This window comes from Bufo gargarizans, chromosome 2 (assembly GCF_014858855.1).
Source record: "Bufo gargarizans isolate SCDJY-AF-19 chromosome 2, ASM1485885v1, whole genome shotgun sequence".
Lineage (NCBI taxonomy): Eukaryota > Metazoa > Chordata > Amphibia > Anura > Bufonidae > Bufo > Bufo gargarizans.
In genome coordinates, this window is record NC_058081.1 from 230,079,297 (window position 1) to 230,097,971 (window position 18,675).

An 18,675-nucleotide genomic window follows, 5' to 3' on the forward strand; every position below is an offset into this window, starting at 1 on the left:
CGTTGTACCTTACTGTCTGGATCCAGCACATCCTTGATGATTCTAAACCTTCCATGAATGTCGATTCACTGGCAGCTTTTCAGTTTTAGGAATTGTGTTTCCTTGACAAGGCCTTAGTTTGGGCAGGAGCTCACGCATGCAGATCTTGCCTCTAACTTTGCCCAGCTAAGACTCATTAACCAGGGGGTGGAACAAGCCCAACACTAAGTGTCCATTCACATGTCTGCAGTGTTTTAGGGATCCACAAAACACTGGTCCAGCACCCCAATAGAAATACCTTTTCTTGTCCGCAGCGGCGGACTAGAATTGGACATGTTCTATCTTTTGTGGAGCTGCGGACCAGAAGTTCGGGGCCGTGGACCAGAAATGCGGATGCGGACGTGCTGTCTGCATTTTTTCAGTCCCCATTGAAAATAAATGGCTCTGCACCTATTCCGCATAATTGCGGAATGGATCCGGATGCAAAGTGCAGATGTCTGAATGGAGCCTAAGGCTAAGACTGCAAGTGTTAACTATTTGTTGTCCATACACAACCATGTGAGATACACAGTGCATAGAAAAAAATGAGTTAGGAGAACTGTTTCTTGAAGTAAACACATATCCTCTTAGAACTGAAACTGCATCATGACTCTTTTTTGCACTTTTAAAATTTATTCTTCTATCCTTTCCCATTCGTCCGCTTTCATCACCATTACTTTCAGCACCCAATGTCAGCGGATTGTCATGTTGGTGGTCCCTACTGAGCAGTGTCAAAGGAGCCCCAACTCACTGATAGCAGCCGAATGGGGAAGACTAAAAGAAGTTGCGACTGTATGCAGCCATCTGCAGTTCAATGAGGACATGACTGGTCATCTTTAAGGCACATCATAATATCTAACTTCAGGTAGATATAAGTAAGCTACTTTTAAGAGGGCTTCCCAGCTCTCCTGTCATGTCTATTTTTAGTAAATACTTCCAATCTCCAGGGTATAACAATTCTGGAACATATATTCTTATAACTTTGCACAATTCCTCTGTTGTTATCTTAGGAGGAATACAAGTATTTCCTAAAACAGAAGTGCCAGGAGAGGAGACAGGTCCTCTTTAACCACAGATGTTGGTATACTTGTTGGCCTGTTATATGTGTAGAGGACAGCGTCAAATGTAATTTGTATCTCAGGGAAGTGTTCAATGTTATATGCCACTGTAGAGGGCATGTACCATAATATCATGTAATAGATTTCTCACTCACTAACCCATGCTTGAAATGAACTTATTGATTTCGATGGTTTTTGCCTCCTAGCATAGGCATTAGAAGAAAGGGCAGAATGCTACAAAGTATAAAGAAATGAATAAAAATGAACTGTCTGTATACGGACATTTAAGAAGGGAAGAGAAAAAGTATCAACTCTTTGACTTTTTAATGTTTTCTTGCAAAGCAACATTGAATCACAGTCGATTTAATTAGGCTTTTAGCCGCTGAACAATACAAATATCTAAATCCAAGAAGCCAACGTGCTTGATGGCTTGTTGCCGATGTTCTAGATAAATTATTAATGCAGTCCATATGGGTCAGTATTTACCATACGCAGTTCACATATAGACACTGCAATGTTCCTTCAATCTTCTTCACGAGTGGACAAGCTCAATTACCAATTACCCAGTTGGACCGAGGTCTGGACATAAATATGGTTGTTTTTAAGCCATGTAGCTGTGTAGCTTTACTTTTGCTTTTTGGGGTTGCTGTCTTTCTCGAAAATACATTTTCTCCAAGTTTTACTTTTACAGATTGCAGCAGGTTTTCTTGTACGTCACTACATCCATTTATTTCTCAACCACTTATCAGTGCCTAAAGTAGCTTAGCCACAATATGATTCTGTATCCTAATGATGGGTTTTATGATTTAGTGGGGTGGTTTTAGAACCACAAAGCAGAATTTTTCTTATCTGGTACCAGACAGTCCTTTTCCATTTTCAAGTCTCTTATGTTTTTTTTTTGCAACCTGGAGCTAAAATATCATATTTTATTTTATTTTTTTGCAAAATGTTTATCTTTTTAAGGAGGTTCCAGTGGTAATACCATTTTTTTTTTTACTTTTAACCCTTCAGATGCTGTGGTGAAACAAGGATCTCTGTATTCCCTAATGATATGAGGCTGTCGCACATTAGTTCCTATGGAGGACACCTCTGGGTCAGAATATGGTATGTAAAGAATAAAGTATTTTTTTCAAGGATTTTTTTTTCAGGATTAAATGCAAAAAAAACTATACACATATGGTATCGCCGTAATTGTACTGACCTGGAGAATGTAACAGGTCAGTTTTACTGTATAGGGAACACCATAAAAACAAAACCCATAAAGCAGTTAGAATTACGTTTCTTTTTCCAATTTCACCCCATTTGGATTTTTTTTCAAGCTCTTCACTACATTGTATGGAATATTAAATAGGGGAATTAGAAAGTGCAAATTGTCCTGCAAAAAACAAGCCTTCATACGGCTATGTAAACGGAAAAATAAAAAAGTTAAGGCTTTGGAAAGGCAGGGAGTGAAAAACAAAAACGTTACAACGTATAACCCTCCAGGGCTCTAAGAGTTAATTAACCTTTTTGAGAGTATATTTACTAGGTGTGGTAAAATATATATTTTTTTGCTTAATTGTTGCAAAATTGCGGCACAACAATGCATATACATGTATTTTCTTAAGTTGCTGCAATTTTTGGGTAATCACGGCAATAAACCTCAACTAGACCACACCCTGTAGGCATACCCTAAATCTACTATGATTCAATGTTGTTACTGGAGAAATGGTGTGCAAATTAATTCACAACCCATATAAAAGGCTTGAGCCACACAAAACTTTTTGTCTCTATCCAGTGCCAAAAATTAGTCTTACAAAAAAAATAAAATATATGAAGTATAATGGAATATGCCGTAGCACAATCCAGATTATAGGAAGATGTAATGACAAGGCAATCCATTATTCTACATTCTACACATACATTAATTTATGTTAAAAAAAATTACTGTATTTTTCGCCCATAAGACGCACCTAGGTTTTAGAGGCGGACAATAAGAAAAAAATATTTTTAATTAGACCTCAGGTCAGACCACCAATCAGACCTCAGGTCAGACCACCAATCAGACCTCAGATAAGAGCCCCCATTGCCTCAGATCAGCCCCTAGCAGCCCCATATTGGCTCACATCCGCCCCATATTGGCTCACATCCGCCCCATGTTGCCTCACATTAGCCCCATATTGCCAAAGAGCAGCCCCATATTTCCAAAGATCAGCCCTAAATTGCCTCACATCAGCCCCATATTGCCATGTTTTATAAAATAAAAAAAAACAGTTACCTCTCCTGTTCCTGGACGCCGCTCCTCTCCGCCCACGATCTGCTTCCTCCTGCCGCCGGCTGTGCTGTGAACTGGCGTGCACAGCGTGAGGTCACAGAGCGCCCTTATGCTCAGGACCAGAAAGCGGTGAGTACAGAGCCTTCACAGCTTCCTGGTCCTCCGGTACTAATGAGTGCTTCCATAATGGAAGCGCTCATTAGTATTCGCTCCATAAGATTAGAATATCAGATCTCCTTTTCCTATGGAAGCTGGAGACAAGAAGTTGAACACTTTGACCATCTGAGTGCTGCAGCCTCTTCCTAGGCCAGTTAATCTGTCACATCTCAGTCCCTTTAAGATTATTAGGTCTGGGCTAAGGCATCAACCACAGCCGCAATACAATGTATGGCACTTAGCTTAGTAAGCTGTAAGGGGCTGCTGCACTCATTGGATCTCCATGGCCTCTTCAAACAGCTGATAGGCGAGGGTGCTGGAAATCGGACACCTTCAGATCAGATATTGATGTCCTATCTTGAGGATAAGTCATCAATATTCTACTCCCAATATTCTACTCTAGGTACATGGATATGTTACAGTATATGTTGCATATACGTAGGGCTTTTGACATGGTCCAATGATTAGCCCATCTGAACCCCCATGATCAGCTGGTTGGCACCTCTCCCTGTGTAAACAGTGTCTGTGCTGCCAACATAATGTAAAGTATATGAAGGATGAATGATCGTTCATCCTCAGGGGCAGGGGTTTTGATACATGAATAAAATGGTGTTTCTTAGTATACTTCTTATAGCTTATGGAAAAAACAGAGCAACAACTGGAATCTGAAGTTTTAACTAAATTCCAACAGCCTAGTACAAGAAATCCTATGCAGGTGATACAGAGACTTGACCGATATGATTTGTGGAAGTGAAAATCCCTTATACTGTGTGACTTCACTTTGTCACAGCTCCAAAATGGATTGCTTAGTCAGACCAAGGCTTAATACATTATGCATGCTTTCAACAACTTTCCAAAAGCTTCAATGCAAACCTTATTACTGAAAACTTCAAAAAGTAGTTGTTCCTCATTAAAAAGAACGAGCGCCTCAAGACATTACAAAGAAGGGAAATATGGCACAAGTGGGGCTTACAGGCCACATAGGAACATTTTATGGGCAGAAGGCACAGGATGTTATATTAGTTCATTCCCTTCTTTTGTTCTTTATTACACATTGTGGGATCTCATTTAACACAGAGAGGTGTTTTCAACAGGTAGAAAATAATATATTCTGCTTGCATAGAGGATATGGACGGTTACATAAAAAAAAAAATCTACATGAAGGAGAACATTTTCATATAATTGGTTCTACAGCTTTTACAGCTTGCAGTAGAGTAATACATACAATGAGGGACTATGGAGCTATATGTATCAGGTATCGAATAGCTATTTGGCTTTCCAGTATGGTTGACATTAGATAATTGGGTCTTTCTCTGAAGGTGATCAAGCACTCATAGTGGCTGGTGTTCCCATATCAGTTTTGATCCCCCCCATGCCCAAGAGTGAGATGTGCCTAATTTAGTAAGAGGGAGATGTGTCCTCCACATCTACACCAGCTAGTGTAGGCTTCAGCTATAAATTACGTCAGTCTCTAGCATAAGTTAAAGTAAATTCAGCGGACTATAGGAGGTTCCAACCCTTCGCGCTAAGCGCAAGGGCTTAGCGCGAAGGGTTGGAACCTCCTATAGTCCGCTGAATTTACTTTAACTCATTTTCTCACCACTTTGTGCCATAATTTATGACAAAAGTGGCATTAAAGCATTAATAAATCTCCCGCTTTATATGTCAGTAGTAAGTAGCAATCTGTAAATTGCATAAAATACATTGCATACACTGAGCTTCAATCAATTCAATCAACTTACGTTTCATCTGTAAAGGCTATCCCAAAATATTCTTTTTCTTTCAGGTTGAAATGGGATGCCACTAAATCAAGCAGCTCCTTGGCTAGCAGTTTTGGCTACAAAAGAAGAAAGATGTGATTTATCATTATGTACATAATTGCATACAGACAGTAAAGTATGCTGATATATTTCTTAAGAAATGAATAAGGATTCAAAGGAGACTGATTATGGTGAACAAAAACTACAGTACTTCAATGCATCATCATCATCTAGTAAATAAAATGCTTCATTCTTACCAGATGATAGTTTGAAAATGTGCAAAATAAAAGATAGCGATAGAGAAGAGATACATAGATAAAGGCTTGAAAAAGGCCCCATGCAGCACGGCTGAAACGTTGCACATATGGGTGAATAAGGTTTACTTCTCTTCTCACTTTGCCCATTTGGAGCGCTGGCGAGTTCTTGCTTTTTTAAATTGTGCTTGTACCAATGCATTTACACAGTGCTGTTTAGTTCAGACGAACCAACAGATGGATGATAGGTAGATAGTTAGATATCTAAAAAAAAAATAAGGCAGCACTCCAAATCAGGGTGAAAGGTGATGACCCAATTTATTCCCAGGCAACGTTTCAGGCCACTCAATGAGGCCTTTGTCAAGCAAAGCAATAGTGTCACACATGAGTATATATGCCCAAAATTTGTCACATGATACATAAGTGGATAATTGAGCACACGGTACATCAAAACAATTAGTGACATGATTAATACACAATCTAAAATTCCAAAAAGTGCAAAATAAATACATGATCATGATCGTCCATAAATACTAAAGAGATCAATGAGATTTTGAACTGTGCTGCTGATTTTATTGTTTTTTAGATAGATAGACAGATCGATATACGATAGATAGATAGACACTAAATAGATAGATAGATAGATAGATATAGGCTAGATAGACTCTTTTAAATTGTGCTCGCACCAATGCAATTACACAGTGCTGTTTATTTCAGACAGACCAACAGATAGATAGATAGATAGATATGTTATAAAGACACAGATACATTATGATATGCAAAACATTTTTTTCAAACAACTCGATCTCCCTTTCTATCATCCGCTTAGCAGATTTGCTAAAAACATCTACAAATGGTTGCCAACAAAAAAGCCATCTGTTTTACATAGACTTCAATTGAAAAAACATATCCTTCACTAAAGTTTTTTGCAGATGCAAAACGAGAGTCTACCACACTTTTGCGTACACCAAAATATATGATGGATGCTCTTCTGTTTGCATCCTACAGTATTGTATAGGTTTTTATCATAGCTGGTAAAGAAATAAGTGGATGCTAGAACCAAGATAGGAACACAACCTAAAGGCCCCTTCAACAAGGCCCAATTAAGCAGATGATTGTTGGGAAGGAAGTGTTCCTTCCTGACAATTAACTGCTCATCAGTGAATGAGACAGCTACATTTACATGCAGTGATCTCCTCCATAGTACAGGGAAGAGTAATCGCATATGCCGTTGCTCGTCCACATACTAAGTTACTGTTTGCTGGCAGCAGATAATGTTTAGACAGCAGTATTTGCTGCCGGCAAACATTGATTTAGGTGTCCGCACCAATGATCCTATTACCCGATGAACAAGCATTTCGCTCGTTCATCAGGTAATCAGCAACATCTTTACACCGTCAGATTACTGCGTTCATAGGAATGCTCATTAGCTATAAACTGCCCGAACATCTGGCAGTGTAAAGTGGCCTTTAGTCTGTCTATTCTTGCCTTAAAGTGGTTGTCCGGGTTCTGAGCTGAACTCAGACATTTACCCATTTTCACCCAGGCGGCCCCCCTGACTTGAGCATTGGAGCAGTTAATGTGGAGGCTTCTGCCCAGCAGAGAGCCCGGTGACACCTGTAAAACGGCTAGGGCAGCGCTAAAGCCCGCCTATCAGAACCAGTGACGTCACCAAACACACTGCTGGGCGGAAGCCTCCGCCCGGCAGTGTGTTATTGTAAATAAAAGAGCCCTTGCCCTGCGTGATCCAGCACAGGGCAAAGGAGAACATTGGAGCATCAGGGGCTACCTAGATGAAATTATGGGTATGTCCGGGTTCAGTTCGGAACCCGGACAACCCCTTTAAGTAAATAAAAAGATATAATGGCTTATATGCCATTTAAACAGAATACACAAGATTCTTATTTATAGCAAATAAAATGTCTGAGTACTGACATGTTTACATAGTAAAGATAGAATTAAACATTAAGGGGTTGTCTCACTTCAGCAAGTGGCATTTATCATGTAGAGAAAGTTAATACCAGGCACTTACTAATGTATTTTGATTGTCCATATTCACTCCTTTGCTGGCTTCATTCATTTTTCCATTGCAATATACACTGCACATACCCAGGGATTATGACCACCACTACAGCAACGCACTTTTTCCTATAAGGTGCAAGCACGGCCACCACTGCTGGATTACAGGGTGGTCATAAACGCTTGAAACGAGCAGTATATAATGGGATAGAAAATGAATCATGCCAGCAAAGGAGGCAATATGGACAATTACAATATATTAGTGTCTAGTATTAACTCTGTGTTAATACAACCCCTTTAGAGAAACAACCCCTTTAAAGACAAGGATACTCAACCTCAAACATTTTTCTTCTTATTTGTAACATGTCTTTAAAGGGGTTATCCAATTTCTCAACCCCCCCTCTCCTACATATGCCGTGCCCCTCCCCGGTAATATACTTACCCCGCTCCCGGTGCTGCTCATGGTCCCCGCACCGCTGCTGCTTCTCCTTGCACACGGATGAAAACATCTGGTGTCGCGGGGAAGCAGCCAATGGTAGGTGGGGACGGGGATGAGCCTCCCTAGCGTCACCCGTGATGCTAGGGAGGCTTGTCCCCATTTGCCATTGGCTGCTCCCTCCGACACTGGATGTTTTCATCCGTGTGCAAGGAGAAGCAGCAGCGGTGCGGGGACCATGAGCAGCAACGGGAGCGGGGTAAGTTTATTACCGGTGAGGGGCACGGCACATGTGGGGGGTTTTGAAAAATTGGATAACCCCTTTAAGGCTATGGACACCTTTGGGGACATTGTTTTTATTTGCACTTTTGACTAAAAACCAGTGTTGCACGTGAGTTGTCTGTCTTCTGCAACTGCTATGTATCACAGTTTATAGAATGCTGCAGAATGCCATTCACAGTGAAATCCATCAGATAGTTAATCTGATGGCTCAGTCTCCAGTCTTGGTTGAAGCTGAGTTGTAACCATTTTTTTTTTTTTGCCAAAATCAAAGTTGAATTGGTCATAAATCAGCTTAGAATAGAGGAGCTGTAGTCAAAGCCTTCAGATTTGATTTTTGACTTATTTTACTTTAAACGGCATTCTAAAGCCTGCTGTGTACTGTGATACATATTAGCTGCAGAGTGGTAGATGCTTGGAACAAACTTTCAGCACATGAGGTAAACATATACCTCGGGTAAACCTATCCTAAGAAAAACTAAAAAAAACTAGATTGACCACATGGTCTTTTATTGCTATCAGTCTTTTGTATCTCTATGAGGAATTGGTATCCTGTCATCTTTTACGGTAATGACTAGGACAACAGAAAATCTTGGCAATAAAGAGTAATATTCTAAATCTAAATATATCAAATATGATGTTATTGCAATGAGTTATTGCATCATATATTCTTACTTGTCCATTTTTGGTATAATAGATTATTTTGGTTACAGCGATTTTATCTTTCCTTGCGAAATGATACATCCATTGTCCATGTGATGTGTAAGCATCTATGACATAGCTGTAACAGGCACTGACTGCTACTTGCAGCCACACTTGCATGACTCACATCTTCTTCCACTGAACAATGGGTCTATACTGTGAGCCCAGGAGAATCTCACCCATTGCATGACCGAGGATCACACACTGCATGAAAGGCTTCTGTGTCATAGCTTAGGACAGTCTGAGTGGTTGTGACTCCATTTCTATGCACCGGAAATTAATTTTATATAGTATCAAATATATTTTGTGCATTTGGACACCAATTAAACAGCTTTTTAAAGCAATTGTGAGTTTTAAATATGTCTGCTTCACTTCCGTAAATGCACAATGCTCTATTGAACTGTTCATGAAATCTGAGGACCTTTCCACATTTGAGAATGGAGAGCACTTTTAAAGTGGCTCTCTCACTTCAGCAAATGGCATTTATCATGTAGAGAAAGTGAATACAAGGCACTTACTAATGTATTGTGATTGTCCATATTGCTTCATTAATTTTTCCACCACATTATACACTGCTCATTTTCATGGTTACGACCAACCTGCGATCCATCAGTGGTGGTCATGCTTGCACTCTATAGGAAAAAGGACCAGCCTTTTTGGTGGCCGGGACCATGAGAGCGTCTGAGACAAACCCTTTTATATGTTCACATGACTTAAATCACATGCGGATCTTGGTGCACATTCTGCTCGAAAACTGCAGCAAATCATATGGTCGCAGATATTTCCACTCACATATGAAATCCTCATGAAGAAGGAACATGTTTCTTCTTCCTTCTTGCCATGGAAAACACACTAATCCAATGTGCAAACTGTGGATTAGCAGCATGCAAACTTCAAAAGCGAGGTGGAAATGTAAGGGTCAGTATCTTGACCATGGGAACATGGGTTTAGGACATGCCAAAAGCGGTGGAAATCTTGCAGTGGAATTTCCGCAGTTTGTTACATGCAGAGTTGCTGTGTTTTTTTGCAGCAGATTTTACCCTATGTATATGCAGCGAGTCCTTTAAAGGAACTGAGCTAAACAACTACCTGGATGAAAATACTATGTGTCATCTACACCATCTGAATGACAATGCATCACCTTGGAAGATGTACATAACTATTAAACATTTGAGTTTCCCAGGAACTGTGTGTCTGAAAAACATTCCTGATCTCATTGTGCCTGCTGAGCAGGGGGCTGACTATCTATCTAAGAGCGCTAGCATTTTCAGACAGACAATAATTTTTTTTTTATTACGCCAATTAACCGTTAGAAAAGAATCCCTACACTGTCATTCTCATTCCTTCCTTTTACTTGGTCTGAAAAAAACAAACACACACACAAAGAAAAAAGGATACTGATGTAATGGATGTTACAAGCAGGGGGTCAACCATGACTTCAGCAGACTCCACAAACCAGATTTCCCTATTTCTCATGTACAGAAAGGTATGTAGGAATATTAACATACAAAAATACAAAAAAATAAAAATAAAATGAAAATAGAAACCTGCATTATTTAACAGAGCTGACACGTACTAATTCAGGTTAGCTCAGTTAATAAGACACTGATAATTAGAATGTAAGTGATCTTCACCCAATTGGGTCATTTTTATTGAGCAAATAGATATGTTTTATCAGACAGCAACATACACTTGTCAAAGCAGTCTTCAATAAATTGCCTCTTCCATCCATAATATGAAAACCAATAATTACTGAGAGGGTATGTTGTAACCAACTCTTACATAAAAGTAGTAAACCAAGTCTTCCCTGAAGACTTCATAAGCTGGATAGACACATCAGAGAACTTTCATTCAGCCAATAGCTATAATAAAGGGAACCTGCCACCATGAAAATGCTAATTAAATTGCGGGCCGCATGTTATAGAGCAGGAGAAGCTGAGCAGATTGATATATATATATATATATATATATATATATATATATAATTTTATAGGAAAAGATTCAGTATACCTTGTAATTTATTCATTTATATCCATGCTCATTCTGGGCTTTGAAGTCCAGGAGGTGGTCCTATCAGTGACTGCCAGCATCTCTTTATAAACAATCATAGAGGGAAGGCTGTCAATCCCAGACTGAGCAGGAATTTAGATGTATAAATTACAAGTTACACTGAATCTTTTCCCACAAAAATATATATATCAATCTGCTCTGCTCCTCCCGCTCTATAACATGATACCTATAGTTCAGACACCATGGTCAATGTACCAGGTTCCCTTTAAGCTGGTCATATACTAGGAATATCATCCACTTTCTGAATGACTAGCTGGATGACAATAGCATGCATTAAAACAACAAGTTGCAGATTGATCTCTGCCATCATCTGTGTCCTAGCCTTGTCTTCCGTTGATTCAGATCAGTTTTTTGGTATGAACGGCTCTTCAACTACCGCATCTGACAACAACTGAGAAACCCATCACAGCATATCAACTTTCCAACAAAAATCTGACTTTGTCTGGCTTTTGTGCCATGAAAAGGAGCCGGTGGTAGGCAGAAAGTGGTCTAAATCATCAATCCAAAATCTCTAGGGTTGAGCCAGCTTTGAGCAGGCATGCAATTTATTGGAGATAAGCAGCATGCAGAAACATATGATGCCGTTTATCTCATGGGAATAACAAAAGTTGAAAGACAAGGGGTCAGCCAGGCTGTTCCCCCTGTCCTAACCCATTAGGTCATTGGCAGCTCCTTTCCGGTGAGCACTGGCATTCATGATCTACACCCATATTCCACTCTTTGAACAGTACATATAAGTGGTCTTAAAAGACTGGTTAGAAAATTCTGCATTGCCCTCAGTGTCCTCTAATGTCAGAAACAATCACAAAAACATAAAACATGATTCATGTTTGTACCTTACATCAATGGTCTACATATCTGTAAGAACAATGTACTTGATTAAAATAATAAAATGAAGAAGCTGGCTACTTGTCATTGAGCTATTAGTAATACCATGTATGTATGCATAGGTGAGGAGTAGAAGACAGAAAAACCTGGGGGAAGGTCTCCACTACTGAAGAACAGAGCTGTTTGTAATGCGTATTTCAACTGATTTATTTGGAGCCGGTTTGTTCTTTCACATATGCTGCATGTTACGCTCACATTTGGAAACATTATGAATGTGCACGTAGTAAAGGTTGCCACTGGGTATAACCTTCAGCTTGTTCTAGTTGTCCTGAGTTAACCCGCATTTTGCTTTTAACTTGAGGAAAAGAGGGAAAAAGATACATTTTTATATATTACATATAGTGCAACCTCTCTAAAAGACCACCTATATATTTACAATTCATTTCACCTTATTTCCCTCTTCTTTCAGTCGACCATCACTCTTGAAGACTATTCTTTATTGCAATTTATTATTACTGCAGCAGTGCTCCCACCGAAGTGGCATGGAGTTGTGTAGTTCCTAGCACTGACTAAACATCCCAGAGCCACCTTGAAATCGCTGATTGACAGGAACGTGGGGCATCAGACTTCTGCCGATCAGGTATTGATGGCTTATCCTGAGGAAAGACCATCTATAGTAAAATCCTGGACAACCCTCTAAGCATATTGCATTCATGAACTGGATCTGCCTTCTATACAGTTTACCAGCTCAAAACAACCCATGAGACTCTCTCTTACTTCTATTCTCCTCTGTCTATGTTCAGCAATGAACTGGTTTGTATGAGATGATACATTATTATTAGTTATTCAATGTATTCGCACTCCTGTGCTTACTGATTGATTCAATTACTTACCTAAATTTGGTGTCTTATAGGGAATTGTCATTTCAAGTGTCTTTGTTATGCTATGTGCCTTTGGTGTATTTTTATGAAATGTGACTCAATTTTCTATAATGGGTTTCATATGAGCATTTTTGGGCGTTTTTTACACCGTATGGCTAATCTTGTCATAACCCATGAGTCACAGCATACATTATTGTATGTTTCATTTATAGGGGGGCCAGCACGTACCTTTTTCCTTACATGTTTTAATTCTTTTTTAATTCTATTGTTAATTAATTGTTTAATATAGATAATATTATGAATTAACACATGTGGAATTATATACATAACAAAAAAGTGTTAAACAACTGAAAATATGTCATATTTTAGGTTCTTCAAAGTAGCCACCCTTTGCTAACTGCTTTGCTAACTGCTTTGCACACTCTTGGCATTCTCTTGATGAGCTTTAAGAGGTAGTCACCTGAAATGGTCTTCCAACAGTCTTGAAGGAGTTCCCAGAGATGCTTAGCACTTGTTGGCCCTTTTGCCTTCACTCTGCAGTCCAGCTCACCCCAAACCATCTTGATTGGGTTCAGGTCCGGTGACTGTGGAGGCCAGGTCATCTGGCGCAGAACCCCATCACTCTCCTTCATGGTGAAATAGCCCTTACACAGCCTGGAGGTGTGTTTGGGGTCATTGTCCTGTTGAAAAATAAATGATGGTCCAACTAAACACAAACCGGATGGAATAGCATGCTGCTGCAAGATGCTGTGGTAGCCATGCTGGTTCAGTATGCCTTCAGTTTTGAATAAATCCCCAACAGTGTCACCAGCAAAGCACCCCCACACCATCACACCTCCTCCTCCATGCTTCAGGGTAGGAACCAGGCATGTAGAGTCCATCCGTTCACCTTTTCTGCGTCGCACAAAGACACGGTGGTTGGAACCAAAGATCTCAAATTTGGACTCATCAGACCAAAGCACAGATTTCCACTGGTCTAATGTCCATGCCTTGTGTTCTTTAGCCCAAACAAGTCTCTTCTGCTTGTTGCCTGTCCTTAGCAGTGGTTTCCTAGCAGATATTCTACCATGAAGGCCTGATTCACACAGTCTCCTCTTAACAGTTGTTCTAGAGATGTGTCTGCTGCTAGAACTCTGTGTGGCATTGAGTTGGTCTCTAATCTGAGCTGTTGTTAACCTGTGATTTCTGAGGCTGGTGACTCGGATGAACTTATCCTCCGCAGCAGAGGTGACTCTTAGTCTTCCTTTCCTGGGGCGGTCCGCATGTGAGCCAGTTTCTTTGTAGCGCTTGATGGTTTTTGTGACTGCACTTGGGGACACTTTCAAAGTTTTCCCAATTTTTCGGACTGACTGACCTTCATTTCTTAAAGTAATGATGGCCACTCGTTTTTCTTTACTTAGCTGCTTTTTTCTTGCCATAATACAAATTCTAACAGTCTATTCAGTAGGACTATCAGCTGTGTATCCACCTGACTTCTCCACAACGCAACTGATGGTCCCAACCCCATTTATAAGGCAAGAAATCACACTTATTAAACCTGACAGGGCACACCTGTGAAGTGAAAACCATTTTAGTTGACTACCTCTTGAAGCTCATCAAGAGAATGCCAAGAGTGTGCAAAGCAGTAATCAGAGCAAAAGGTGGCTACTTTGAAGAACCTAGAATATGACATATTTTCAGTTGTTTCACACTTTTTTTTGTTATGTATATTAGTTTTGATGCCTTCAGTGTGAATCTACAATTTTCATAGTCATGAAAATAAAGAAAACTCTTTGAATGAGAAGGTGTGTCCAAACTTTTGGTCTGTACTGTATATATACACATATATATATATACATACATACATACACAGTAGTGGTGTCCATCAGTTTGTAACTAGTACTTGGCCATCTCTTTCAGTTCTATTAAAAATGAATGGATTGTGCATTAATTGACCTGCCGCTCCATCAGGAGAGGGGAACGGGACCCCTGTTCTCCAGATCAGACCCCCACAAGTCAGTTATCTTGTAGCCTGTGGATAAGGAATTTTTAGTGCTTGACACAGCCCATTTACCTGGAAACATACATGTTGAGTGGTGATATGCATGGCAATGTTCACAATTCATCTGGAAGACTAAAGTACTTTAACATTCTCTACAATGGCCATGGTCTCTACTGGACCATTCCAAAGGTGAACCTTGCTGTGTAAATGTAGTTGTTTATCTCATCCAGCCTTATGATAGAGCTAGTTGGTTTCTAATGTGATGTCTAAGGGAAACCTTCATACATCACTCTAGTTATATATCTTGTATACTAGATGGAATCTCTTCTTGAAGGATTATAATTGAGCCACACCTAATTCCTGGATTTCCATACTGTAATTGTTTTCAGCAAGCTACTTGATGTCAATACTGAAGCTGATAACACAATTGATTAATGTTGGCCTAAACTTGCCAACTTTGGCAGAACTGGCCAACCTTCTAAAGTGCCTGTGGTCCTCCAATCTCTCACCCAATAGCCAAAAAGAAGAGTTTGGCATGTTGGCTCTCACATGCTCAATCCTTTAGGTTTTAATGTTTTAAGCTACCAACAACCCTTGAAAATGAAGCTTACTGTGTATATCACAAGTAGATTTAAAAAGTGGTATCAAATGGATATTGGGCAAAAAGATTATATAGAATTCACTAAATAGGAATTGAAGATCCAAGGATTTCCTGTTATACACAGTAGTAAAGTTCTGATAGAAGGGAAATGGTTCTCAAAGAATTATGGCCATCACTGATGTTTAGGTAAATTGACAGGTATAATATCTTAGAAGTTCTAAAAATGGATGATGACCAAGAGCATGTTTGATATTAAAAGAAGTAATCTGGTTACTATGGTTATCACCACACTATTTGTCATGCATGAGACCCATTGTCTCTCTGCCAGAGGGCAGCTTTAATACTAACCCAGGAAGAATATGCATCATGAAATGCCAGGATTAATTTAATAAAAATGTACATAGATAATGAATTCAGATCTCAGATACATGTAATCCTATCTTCTGTCTGCTCAGGACAAACCAGAAACAATGACATCATTCAGTAGACTGACAGTCAGATTGAATTGTTTCATTAGAACCTGCCCACACCTTTGTTATCTGCCTGAATGAGTGAGGTCTCATATTCTATATCTAGACTTCTGATGCATTTATTCATTCCTTGCACGATAGGAAACTGTACACAAGATGTGAACAATTGTCTTGTTAACATAATGTTACAGCTTACAAATAGAAGGTTTCAAAATTTGCAGGTTCACTTTTGGGAAATATTTGTATTATGTAATTGGCATTTAGGTGATGTTATTGTCACATCAGATTTATGAAGCAAGTATGGGTGCTGTGCTATAAAGGACACCTGTAAAGGACCCTTGCTTTTGGAGACATATTTTCGGATGATAGGAATTTATTTTCTCACTGTTGCCCTGCTATGTTGTCAAATCCTCTCCCCCCCCCCCCCAAAGGAAATGATTAATTAATAAAAGTATCACTCTCTAACATACATGTAGGGGATTATTAAAGGTGTAAGAATCTATTTCAGCCTCTCCATATGATATAACACACTAGTCAATCTGCCAAGAATCCACTGTAGGAGCTCATGCAGTACATGTGCCTTGTGACGTTGATTAGAAACAAGAATCCTTTTGGTTCTGTTCACCATACCATTAGTTCCGTTCTATCTGGTTTCCACTGCTTTTAATGACCAGGATAGCACCTGCTGTGCCTGATTGATAACAAAAAAAAATCCCCAAAATTGTCATAATGGTCATGGAAGCCGTGACACTAATGTGAACAGCGCCCTCTTTAAAATGGTTTTCCGAGACCAAAAATGTAAAAGCTATTAGCTAAGCTTGAAAAAATAATTTCCAAAACCATGGGTCATATGATGCCATCTACAGTGTTCCTTTTTGTTTTCAGCATGGGACATTCATTGCCGCCATGGTTCCTTTTTTAACCATTTGTACAGGGTGGGCCAAGAAAAAGTAGCCCGCCTCCAGCGATAGTATGACAAAACGAACAAGCAAGTGTTTTTTTTAATTTTTTTTTTATTATCCACGTGTCACAACAGATGCTGAAAGTGGTCCCCGTTCACGTCTATGCATCTTTGGGCGGTCGGATTATGTTGGATGACACTGCTTGTGATGCTGCGGATGGTGTATGAGATGTATTCCTGGAGTTCATCCAGGGGATGTGGATTGTTAGCGGACACTTTCTGTTTTATATTTCCCCACAGATATGGACAGGTCTGGGGAACGCGGTGGCCATAACCCCTCGCTCACAGTTCTCTCCTCCGTAAACCGTTCATGAACCCGTGCCAGTGAGTTCTGTGAGGTGCGGCATGTTGCCCCGTCTTATTGGAAAAAGCAGCATCACAAGCAGTGTCAGCCAACATAATCCGACCTGCCCAAAGATGCAGAGACCTGATCGGGGACCACATTCAGCATCTGTTGTGACTTGTGGGTGATTAAAAGAAAACAATCCACTTGCTCGTTCATCTTGTCATACTATCGCTGGAGGCGGGCTACTTTTTCATGGGCCACTCTGTATCAGAAGCCATAGTTGATGTCATGTACAAGGCACCATAACTGCTCTAAAAGGTATGTTCACAGAGATTTTTGGAGAGCAATTTGAGGCAAATTTTCCAGCAGGTTTTTGAGCCAGAGTCAGAAGTGGATCCAGCAGGAAGGATTATTATTAGTCCTTCCTTCATATTTCTGATTCCTTTCTCATCCACTTCTGGCTTTGGCAGAAAAACCGGCAGAAAAATGTGCCTCAAAATCTCCTCCAAAAAACTCTGTATGAACCTACATCTAATGACCATGTGCAGGTCTGCTTGCTAGTGCTATGCATTGTGGGCAATGTAGTTCCTGCAACTTTGAAATGAGGGTCTGGAAGTCCATTTACATCCCATCACACACCTGCTACAGTGAGTCACCAAATATAGATACAAAAATACTAATAAATGTACTCATTTAGGTGTTTTCTTTAAATGCATGTCATGCTTTTAAAACAACTGAAACATTTTCAGGCTCTCAACCCCTTTAGCCATATAAAATAGGACTTGGCGACTTGCCGTGTATGTACTGTAATTCACATTGGTTTGTCTTCCTCTACACAAAACTGTCAGCTTTGTCCTTGAATCTACAAATCAGACCAGCAGCCTGGCCTGAATATAAAGCATTGTGACATCTGTCATTGTGTTATAGAGGCAATGCCAGGGGCATCAAGAAATGTTAGTGCACCAGTAACATTTAGCCTTGGTGCACTCTTGTATCCCTTCAAAGGAGTTGAGGGAGTCTAGTCTGAGCAGTACAAGGGAGCTGCAATCTCTGAGCCTACAATTGTCTGTCCTCAAAAGAGGGAAACCAGACATGAGAAGGTCTAGAACTTACAAAGCCGTGCAAGCTGTAGACAGCGAGGTACTTTCCTGCTTTGGAGCCAACCTCCATACCTTAAGATGGATTGGCCACTAGTTTCTAAATTTCTGCACCACTTGGTCTGGAAACTGCAGAAGGACTTACTAAGAACCTTATAGCATGCCTGTGATTCAGCTGAGAGACTGCAAAGTGTTCTTTACAGAGAAATAGGAGTACTATAACCACCATCATTGTTGCTATCCATACACTGCTAATGAGAAAATATTGCACTGAGATATACTGTGAAACTGTGCCTTGCTGCTATTTTGTATTACTACCCCTATCATTTACTTAGTAAAAAGAGATTTTTTTTATATTACTCTATGATTATTGTCGTCACTATCCATCAGTCCTTACACCGAGCAAATCACCCAACCTCAGGGGCACCCCACCCAACACCAGGTTTTAATAACAGGGTGTACCGCAAGGGAAGAAAGGGGGCCCCCCTAGGGAGTGCAAGAGTAGAGATCCCCACTTTTACCTGTGAGTATTACTATCACTCTCTGAGCCACAACTACCACTCC

The 18,675-nt window shown here is 40.0% G+C and overlaps 1 protein-coding gene across 6 annotated transcripts in view; it reads right to left on the reverse strand.

Annotated features, from left to right (window-relative positions):
• Positions 1-18,675, reverse strand: part of FRMD4A (FERM domain containing 4A) — a 307,366-nt gene that overhangs the window by 148,023 nt on the left and 140,668 nt on the right. For all 6 annotated transcript variants that reach the window (XM_044280099.1, XM_044280097.1, XM_044280098.1 and 3 more), the window contains exon 3: positions 5,229-5,323. In XM_044280099.1, coding sequence (XP_044136034.1) covers positions 5,229-5,323 — 95 coding nt within the window. The remainder of the gene's footprint in view (positions 1-5,228; positions 5,324-18,675) is intronic.